The sequence below is a fragment of the Neopsephotus bourkii genome, unplaced genomic scaffold (assembly GCF_033783945.1).
Source record: "Neopsephotus bourkii isolate Nb327-2 ecotype Australia unplaced genomic scaffold, CSIRO-AGI_Nbou_v1 NB_1298, whole genome shotgun sequence".
In the NCBI taxonomy this organism is placed as follows: Eukaryota; Metazoa; Chordata; class Aves; order Psittaciformes; family Psittacidae; genus Neopsephotus; species Neopsephotus bourkii.
In genome coordinates, this window is record NW_026901782.1 from 859,470 (window position 1) to 869,676 (window position 10,207).

Consider the following 10,207-nt stretch of genomic DNA (forward strand, 5'->3'; position numbering starts at 1 on the left):
AGGAAGCGCAGTGCGGGGTGGAAGCGATGGCGCTCTCAGGCCGGTTCCCCGACAGAGCTGCCCCTTCGGGGCCGTGGGGTCCCCGAAGAGAGCCCCCCACGGCCGCCCCGCAGCACGGTGGGCGGAGGGAGGCGGGATGCGCGCCGCCCCGCGCAGCGCTGGTCCAGCACCCGCCCCCCTCCGGGCCTGGAGGTGCACAAAGTGAAAGTACAAGGAACAAAACCACCGCAAACCCGCCGGAGGGGCACGGCGGTGGCGGGGCAGCAGCGGCTCGTGAGTACCGCGGTGAGTACCGCGGCTGGCACCCCGGGGCAGGATGCTCCGGCCGAGGGCGCGGAGCGGGACGGAATGAGCCTCGGGAGACGATGGGGGGACAGATCCAGCCCCGCTGGTTGCTGGAGAGATGCAGCGGGGCAGGGCTGGAGAGAGAGGCGGCAGAGAGAGCTGCTAGGAAGTTTGGAAGGATTTGCAGGGAGCTGCTGCTTCCGCAGGACAGCGGGAGGAAGCGAGTTATCCTTCAGTCAAGCCCTCGGGGCCTCCGCTTGGCCTGGCCGAGGTGGGAGGGCGCTGGAAGGTCATTTGCCAGCACAGTGTACAGGAGAGCCTTGTGTGGCCCCTGGCAACACGGACAGCGCCGCGGGGTCAAAGTACCGAGTGATGGACGCTGCAAACGCGGGAATGAGGGCGCTGCCCAGCGCAGTAACCTGGGGCAGCTGGTACAGCACACCCGTGGTGTGGGTAGTTCCCCCTCTAAAAGATTAGCTTAAAATGGGATAAATGGGATGATTGCCACTTTTTTTTTTTAATTTTTTTTAATTTTTTTTTTTTTTACCGGGCAGGGTGTAGGGGAGCCTTCAGTGGTTCATCAGAATTGTACTTTTTGCCATGCACTATGTGATGTGTGGTATTAAAGATACTGTTCTGCTCCAAAGGATGTCTTGAGTAGATTTTCACTAAACACAGAATTCCATCCCCTCCCCTCCTGGTGCCCCATTTTGGCGATAATGCAGGAGGCACAGAAGATGCAGGGGCTTTACAAAATATCCTTCCTGGCTTGAGAAACACTCAGCTGGCAGCCGTGCACTTTTATGCACACAAAACCTTCAAAAGCAGCTGTTTCTTGCAGAGCAAAACCCTCACAGCATAGTTTCCTGTGAGAATGGGGGCTCATGATTCCCACAGTTTCCTGTGGGAATGGATGAACTCGTGTTGCAGTAGAAGCAGAAACAGGATCGTTTTGTTGTCCCTAGCTGCCAGCTCCACAGAAGTAGTACTAGGGCAGGCAGTACTTTTGGGATCCACCCCTCTTCGTCAGGTTTTTTGAGCTTTGAGAGTTGGGATTATGGTGGGAGAAAGGTAGCACATATATGTACATGGAGACTGTATGATCACATACACCTTCTTTCCATAGAAAAGCCTAAGCCAGAGGCACATCTCCAAAAGAGGTGAGTTTCAAAATAGCAGTTCATGAAATATTTTTGTGTGTGTGTTTCTGCTTTCTGAGCTTTCAGAGTACTCACACTTCAAACTTCACTGCTCTGAGTTGAGAGATAAAGCCTTACCTTCCTCCCAGCCTTTTTCTTTCTTTTTTAAAGATGAAGCTGCAATCTGCCCTTACTCCTTTTGTCAGGAATTGGGATTTTCACCGAGTAGCATCCAGCATGCAGCAAAACAGTAGGGCTCTGTGGAAGCTCAAAAAAGTGCTGGGGAGAGGGAAGAGTTATTTGAGGAGAGGTAGACCAGCACAGATGTAGATTACAGGGGGAAGGGGAACTTGTTAAGTTTAAATACTTCTAGGTATGGAGAAAGTTTGTATGTGATGTAGAGTTGCTTTCCGTACGCTTTGGGCTAGATACACTGGTGAACATAATCATAGGGTGGTTGGGGTTGGAAGGGACCTTAAAGATCATCTGGTTCCAACCCCCTGCCATGGGCAGGGACACCTCACATTAGACCATGTTTCTCAAACCCCCATCCAGCCTGGCCTCGAACACTGCCTAGGATGAGTGTGACTGCAGAAGGCTGCAGTGTATTATGTCCCAAGGCATGATAGATGTGTGCCTCCTCCAGGGGCATTTTCAGGTCTTGCTCAGCGAAGTATTTCATCGCTCACTGTTTTGTGAGCCTGACAAAAACGAGCACAGTTTACCATATAAAACTCAGGAAAATGGCTGCCTTCCTATCAGCATCTCTTTACACTGACTGGAAGGATGAGAGGATGTGTGGTCCTGCTTAGAGCAGATTCCCAAATCCACAATGACCAGAGGGAGAGTAGGTATCTGGGGCTGTGCATGTGAGAGCTGTTTTGCGTGGGATGTGTTCTGGTTATGTAGATCAAAATGTGACTCTGGCATCTTAAGAAAGCTATGGGTAGACATCAGGCAAAGCACTGAGCTTGAGGCAGGGTCCTTGTTAATGCTGTACCCTTTTTCAGCAGCAGTCACCATGAAGAAGAGTAAGGACAGAGTGGGAAAACCCTGCAGAAAAGGCTGAAGATAAGCTGGCCTTCCTGATGCCTGGCTCTAACTACTTTGGCAGGCCTGGCAGTGCAGCATGATTAGGATGAGGAGGAAGAAACTGTGGGCATCTTGCTTATGCTTTGCAGCAGCCTTCTTCCTTGTGGTGACACTCCAGGTACAGGGGCAAGGGGGTGGGGCATGCATGAGATCACTCTCAAAGTATGACGCAGTTCTGTCAGATGAGAGCACTGAAGGTGACAGACATTTTCTGTGCAAGTCTGTGCTTTAAGAAGAGTGTTTAAAGAAACTCGTCAGCAGCGTTGGCCTGGTGGTAACAGCTGACAGCTGGAAGTGACATTGCCCAGAGAACATCTTTCTTGCATAGCAACTTGGGTCCTGGAGGAGTTTCTCAGGAGGGGTGTACTATATCATTGTCTCACTCCTGCACCGCCTCCTCTGTGCATGTGCTTAAACCCATAAGGTAGCCAGGCAAGGCTTGACCCCTAGGGACGTGGAAGCTTTGTGTTTTGTTTTTTTTAGAGCTGATTTCTAGAGAAACTTGGCTAGTCTCTCTTGTGCTTTTTCTCCAGGGAGAAAGCAGAAGCTGTGTTGTTAAATCATAGGTCATGTGGCCTTACATAGCCACATGAAATATGTGAGAAATACAGAAATGTATTTCCCACCTCCTCCTTACAAATTCACATTACAGCTTCTGCTGTTCTGACATAAGATCCCCTGGATGATGGTGGCTGCAGTCACTGAAATGTATGCATTTTGATGGACAGAAACTTCACATGCAGACTTAGTGCTTGATGCTTAAACTCTGGCCAATGACAGTGATGCACTGTGTTTATTTCCCTGAAGGTTATCACTGAACTGAGCAATTCAGAGAATAAGGTGGCAGTAATCTCCAGTTTACAGAATAGCCCACTAAAGCCTGTGGAGAGATACGCTTTTCAGTTCAAGGAGCAGGACCTTCGCAGCAGCTTCAAGGCAGAATCTGATGTAAATCACTATCCTGTCCTGCTCTGGTGGTCTCCCCTGACTGGGGAGAAAGGGAGATTGGGTCAGTGCGGAGAGGACGTTTGCTTCTTTACTATCAACAAGACCTACCAGCATAATGAGATGACGAGAGCATTTCTGTTCTATGGTAAGGATCTGTTTCTTTTTAAAGGAGTAACTTCCCTCTTGCCTGGTTTTTCTTTAGAGATTTAATATTGTAGGTAGCAATCAGTGAGAGCAGGAAGCTCACATAGCTCATTGTGCTAAACTTTGCCTGGTGCTGAATACCATCAGTAGAGACCCAGAGATGCATGTTCTCTGTAAAAGTACTCTGAAAAGTGACTGCACGTGTCATGGTATGACTGTTGCCTTGTCTTGTGCTGCTTTTCAGTCACATGTTCTCCCTCTTTATGGGAGAAAAGATTATTTCCTCTATTTGCCAAATCATGAAAAGACAGTCTGAGATCAAGCCAGCTTTTTTCAGTCTTCTGGTTTGTCAACCCTAGCAGAGATTCTGCAAGGCCTTTGTTGCCCTTGTGCAAGTCTTTTGTCTTAAAATAATGCCTTTGCTGGTAACTGTGCAACTGCCCTGCATCTTGGGCCAAGAGATTGCTAGCAGACTGTAAATCCAAAGTAGTGAAAGGAGCCTATTGATCTGCACAGGGAGCAGCAGCCGGTGCAGCCTTCTGAGCTGCTCTGGCTCTGCAGTTTGAGAAAATTCCACTGCATGCACTGTAAAGTGAATCTACAAAACAGAAATATGTCTCTTTTAAAAGTAGGCCGTATTTTGTTAATTTTGATATTTTTCCTCACACTGTTGCTTTTCAGAGGAAAAGTTAATTTTAAGGGGAAAAATAAAACCAAAGCATTTCTGTTGCTGGTAGATTCAGCTCCTTTGTGTGGTAGATTCAGAGTTCGGAATCTCTTTCACTCAGTCAGGATACAGGTGAACTGGAAATATAGGAAAGAAGGACCTTAAACTTGGTGGTTACCAGTGAACCAAAAACTTCTTGTCACTGACGTTTTTGGAGCCCCAAGTAGGTCAGCATTGTCAGTTGATAGTACAGTGGTCAAGCATGAGCACAAAGGAATAACAGCAAAGGAATGAGAAGCTGACCCAGATAAAGAAAAGGAAAGCTGGGTTTGCATCACATGAAAGATGTAAAGTCTGGTGGTTTTAGTCTCTGGCAGTAATTCTGTTAACTTCAGCATTAGAAGAACTACTACTGTTCATTTTTAGCAGGCTTGTGGCCATGCTTTACTTACTTAAAGGACTATTTATACTGTGCAGAAGACTCCCTGTAGTTTTAAACTACTTTTTATAGTGATGCTGGCTATAAACTGTATAAAGACAAGTGTCAAAATATGTAAAAAATTTGCTTATTTTTAATCCATAAGAAATGATCTCATAATGCTAAAACCTGCAGAGACAGAGGTCCTAGGTGGTATTGAAGTTGATAAAAAATCATTAACACACACTCAGACACATACCCTTGATGTGCTGAGCTGTGGGCCTGCAAGAAGGCAGATTTTGGTGTTCAGAATTTCCCTCTAAACAGCCTGCTGAGTGAAAACTTGGAACATCTTCATTTCTATAATGTTGGATCAGGGCATAGTTTCATCTTTCAAAGAAACTGCATTAATTTTCCCCTAATATTTGCTCAGTGAGCTAGTCAGGAGAAGAATGATCCAAAGCTTAGAAAAATCATTATGAAAAAATATGAGTTACAGATGTTTTCCAGCAGCAGAAACTGCTTTTCTAGGACCACCTTCTTTTCAACAGCTTGTCCTGATTTATTGTTCTGGACTGGGAATCCCCTAGGTGTAGCTGATGACTTTGTCAAATGCCACCATCTCCTATGTGGAACTGAGATGTGGCATCCACTTGCTGCATTTTGCCTCTGCTTTTGGGAGGGATTCCCAACTCCACCTTTTCGGTGCCATCTGTTTTACAGAGTTTTGTCTGTAGTGTGAGCTACCATTGTCAGCATGAGCTGTATCTGGTGCCATGCTGTCAGAGCCCCAGGGGTGTTGTTCCTAAGGGAGGAGGATGTCGAGCTGTTCTGTGCTGGAGCATGGAGTCCTTGCAGTATGAATCCTGAATAAAAGGTGTCTTGTAAGATGCAGAACTTCTCCTGACAGCATCTTTCTCATCTACACTTTGCCACATATCTAGTATTTCCTAACTAATAATTAGGAAGTTGAAATTGCTCATAATTGTAGCCTTCTTGTACTTTCATTATCCCCTCATAAGCTCCTTCTTTTCCTTTATCTCACGGGGTAGGGAACATGCTGATGTTATCTTCCCTATAATCCTTAAAAGCTTTTTGTCTTCTTGCTGGATTAAGATTGATTATGTATTATATTAGAATCTTTCATTATGATGTGCTCTGATCTATAGTGCATTTTTCTTTTAAGTTTCTCTTTGCTTAATTCCTCATTTAGTAATTTTTATGTGTTACATTTCTCTCTCTCTCATTCTTTCCTGCATTTTCCTTCCCTCTTCCCTGCAATACTACCTTAAAGAAGAAGCACTCTAGTGAGAGTCAGAGCTGAACCGCTATGGTTTCATTCCACAGTATTTCATTATTGTCTGTATGCATTTCTCTTCTGGGCATCACTTAGAACAAAGTGTTTTCAAAACCAGATTTGCCTTATAAGCTTCTGACTTTCCTGTATCACTATAACACATCAAAACCAGAGGCAGTAAATATCCTTTTTCAGTTAGTGGACCATTTAGTGTTGAGGTCTTTGGATGACCCTTCAGTGGAAAATGGAAGGTCACATATTTAGTGTCCTTAAAAAAACCCACCTGATGCTCTTGAAGAATCTTGCACTGTAGGAGGTTTTTATGTTACTGGCAGCTAACATCTATCTTTACTGCAGTAGTGAAGTCTTAGCATTTACTTTACAAAAGGTCATCCTTGGAGTCATCTTAACAGGCTCATGCAGCTGCAGAGACCACTGGGCAGTTTTCCTTCTTTATGTATTAGGTTTTAGACCAAAATTCTGTGTTAGACTTTTGCTAGCTCCCTCTCTTTTCCTCATCAGTGGTCTGATGTCAAGGGTAGAACAGAGAGTGAAAAGTTGCGAGTGTGACTGGGATGGTAGAATAGCTTGTCCAAAGAGAAAGGATTCTTGGTGTTCTTGAAGTCAGCTGTTCGCTGTTTGTTTCTGTTTGTGTATTTCCCTTCTTGACAATACCAGTTAAAAGTTTTGTACGTTCAGTGCTTGTACTTAAGTAAAAAAACAGATGCTGAAGTAAAAAACAGATGCCGAAGTAAAAAACAGATAGTTATAAGACAATGAGGAACTATCTTGACAGAGACTCATCAGCTTTGCATTTAGTCTGCAATAAGACCAGTCTTATGAGTGTAGGACAGCAGTACTGAAGGGAGAGCAAGGGTCAGATTCACAATCTGGTTACTTGAATTCAGTTTTTCACAGACTAGCCTTTGAGAAAAAGTTCTAGGTTTGTCCTAAAGCTTTCAACACAGCTTTCCTAAGTTGTTCTGGAAGGTCCTTCTCCTCACAGGGAGGGACAAGGAGGTGCAGTTGTCTGTTTTCAGAGTTTAGATATGGTTCTTCTTCTACTATTGGCATTAGTTTAAGGAGCCGTCTTCTGCCAGGAGCTGCTTCTTTTATGTATCTGGTAGGCAGCCGTGATACATCACCTCTTAATTCTCTCTTTGATGAAATAAATAGATTGGCTTCAAAAGCCCCTATATTACAGTGCTTTTCCAAGACTTGAAGTAATTACTATAATTTTTCTCCTTAACTCTGTCCAATATTTTAGCATCCTTTTCATTGTTTTGCTACTAGAACCAAATTAAGCCCTGCAGTAACCAATAGGCAATACCATCTGACTCCTGTTTAGAGAACCGGGGGATTATTAAGCATCTGATTAGTCTCATTTCAGTGCATTAAAATGTGAAATTCCTAGTGAGCCTTTGAAATAAGAGGCCTTCAAACTTACATGATCTGAAAGGAAACCATTTCTAATATTGACTACTGATCCCCATTCTCTAGATTCTTGTGCTGCTTAATTATCTGTCATAATATTCTGTCTTTGCCTGAATCGTTCTCTTTGCAATACCTCCTTATAATGCAATAAATGTGATTGTTGTAGAGCTGATACTAAATTAAAACTATACTTCTGTGTCATTGTAGTTCGCATTGCATGATAGATAGGGGCAGACTGTAACACTGTTTGCTTTTGTCTAGGTACTGACTTCAGTATAGACAGCCTACCTCTCCCTCGGAAAGACTATCATGATTGGGCTCTTTTCCATGAAGAGTCACCAAAAAACAACTACAAACTCTTCCACGAACTGACCATCACCTTATTCAACCACACTGCAACCTTTAGCCGCCACTCTCACCTACCACTGACCACTCAGTACCTTGAGGGCATAGAGGTCCTGAAATCATTGAGGTACATGATCCCACTGCAGGTGAAGAACAGCCTGAGGAAGAGGCTTGCACCGCTTGTATATGTGCAGTCTGATTGCAACCCTCCTTCTGATCGGGACAGTTACGTGCGTGAGCTCATGTGTCACATTGAAGTAGACTCTTATGGGGAATGTCTACATAACAGAGACCTTCCTCAGCATCTTAGAGGTCCAACTGCCATGGATGATGGGAACTTCTATAAAATACTGGCACAGTACAAGTTCATTCTTGCTTTTGAAAATGCTATCTGTGAAGATTACATCACTGAAAAACTGTGGCGGCCACTGAAGTTGGGAGTGGTACCAGTGTACTTTGGGTCTCCTAGCATTGTAGACTGGCTTCCTAGTAACAAGAGTGCAATCCTGGTATCCAGTTTTTCACACCCTCGGGAGCTGGCCCATTATATCAAAACACTTGATACAAACAATCAAGAATATGAGTCCTACTTGCAATGGAAACTAAAAGGGGACATTTCCAACCCAAGGCTGCTTACAGCAATGAAGGAACGCAAGTGGGGAGTGCAAGATATCACCCAGGACAATTACATTGACACCTTTGAGTGCATGGTGTGTAACAGAGTGTGGGAAAACATCAGAAGGGAAGAAAAGGTATGAGTGACTTTGTTTTGTGTCTCAGACAGGCTTTAAAATGGCATTTTGCTCAGATTTGTCCCAGGAAGTTTGGTTATCAGATTTCTGGCCAACCTACGACTGGTAATGCAATGCCATAGGGTTGTACATCCTTATGTTAATACGTGTTGGCAGAAGATATGGGTGCACAGCATGTGTTCCTGATACTGTTGCAGTGGTTGGGTTCATACACATTGACCACTGAGCCGCTGGTCATTTCACCAGAAGACATGAATTGTTCAGGGAGGAGGTTTTTATCAGACTACAGAAGGTAGTCTAACCTGCTGACTCACTTTATGTGACTTCAAACATTTAGAAACAGGTAGCCCAGAGAGGTTGTGGGATCTCTGTCCTTGGAGAAGACTACTCAGTACTGCCAAAAGCAATTAGATGTGATTTAACCTGTTGCAGAGATGGAACTGAACTAGATGATCACTGGGGAAGTCCCTCCTGACTTAAATACTCTATGAGTGTTTGGGTCTGCATATGCATGAGTACATTCAAACCTGTAGCGACAACATGCCATTGTTTGTGGCCACATTTGGTGACTAAACATTGAAACATGAATGTGTAAGCCAGATTGTGTGTTTGAGAGAGGGATTGTATGTGTATTTTAAGATGGAAGCAGAATAAAATGATGAAAATAGAACTTCTTGCCTTAGAATTTCAGTTTGGGTGAGCTGGTCCTGCTCATTTGCAGCCAGACCTGATCTGATTCTCAGGCTGTTGTCAGCATGACTGGCCTTGCCGTGGACACTTTGGGAAGAGCTTTCCGTCTGACTTCCGCATGGATGTGGCTAGAGCCTATGGTGGGAATGAAAATGTCACTGGCGTGCTTTAATAGTTTACTAATGGCATAGCACCTTCCTTCTCTGTCTGCCAGGGTCCCTGAATAACCCTTTTTATTTCTCCCCATTGCCAGGGATGGCTGCCCCAGAGGTGGAAAGCTCAGGTCAACCATTTGAGCTGCCCCAAACCAACAGCATTCTCGTTCTCGACCTCAAACCCTGGCTGGACTTCTCTCCATGAGATGTGGATACCAAGCTTTGAGCAATCCAAGAAAGAAGCCTGGGCACTGAGGCACCTGGTGGAAAGGAACAGGAATTTTACAGCTCAAGAATTTTGGATGCTTGTATTCAAAGAATAAACACAAAAACCTGTAAAATAGAATGAGCTTCTCAGAGGAGTCTGTGGAATTTTCTTTTGAGTGTCACCTTATCATCAGTAGCCGTAGGAATTAGACGTGTAAGACTGAGCTTAGTATATTCAGAGCTCAAGGAGTACTAAGGAGTGTTAAATACTAGAATCACCCTGCCAGTGGTATATGTATACATACACTGCATACATATACATATATACGTTTATGTTGTCATTAGTTCAGATGTTTCAGCATTAAGGCACAAGTTGTAGAGGTTGTCAAAGCTCAGGTTTAAGCACACAGCTAATTCCCGTGGGGCAGATGGATCTCCCTCCATCTTTAGATACATACCTCTGTTCATGGCCTCAGGAACCCTTTTTTCCAGTCCAGGACTTTCGTTGCTGCTCTCATAGCAACAAGCTGGAGAGCAGCTGACACCATTGCACTGGTACAGCTTCTTTGCTGCTTTGGAGGTAGAGGAAAAAGTTGGGACTCTCTCCCTGGCTAGCTGTTCATTACCAATTTTC

At 44.5% G+C, this 10,207-nt stretch overlaps 1 protein-coding gene across 2 annotated transcripts; it reads left to right on the forward strand.

The window, feature by feature from the left end:
* The first annotated feature begins 4 nt into the window (after positions 1-4).
* On the forward strand, positions 5-9,725 carry FUT10 (fucosyltransferase 10). Of its 2 annotated transcripts, none has more exons than XM_061366104.1 (5): positions 5-285; positions 2,435-2,634; positions 3,324-3,609; positions 7,686-8,521; positions 9,465-9,725. In XM_061366104.1, exons 2-5 carry the CDS (start codon positions 2,554-2,556, stop codon positions 9,687-9,689), a joined length of 1,428 nt encoding a protein of 475 aa, XP_061222088.1. In that variant the 5' UTR covers positions 5-285; positions 2,435-2,553; the 3' UTR covers positions 9,690-9,725. The 2 variants fall into 2 exon arrangements, with proteins under 2 accessions (XP_061222088.1, XP_061222087.1); XM_061366103.1 differs by lacking the exon at positions 5-285 and adding an exon at positions 831-1,445.
* Positions 9,726-10,207: the final 482 nt, after the last annotated feature.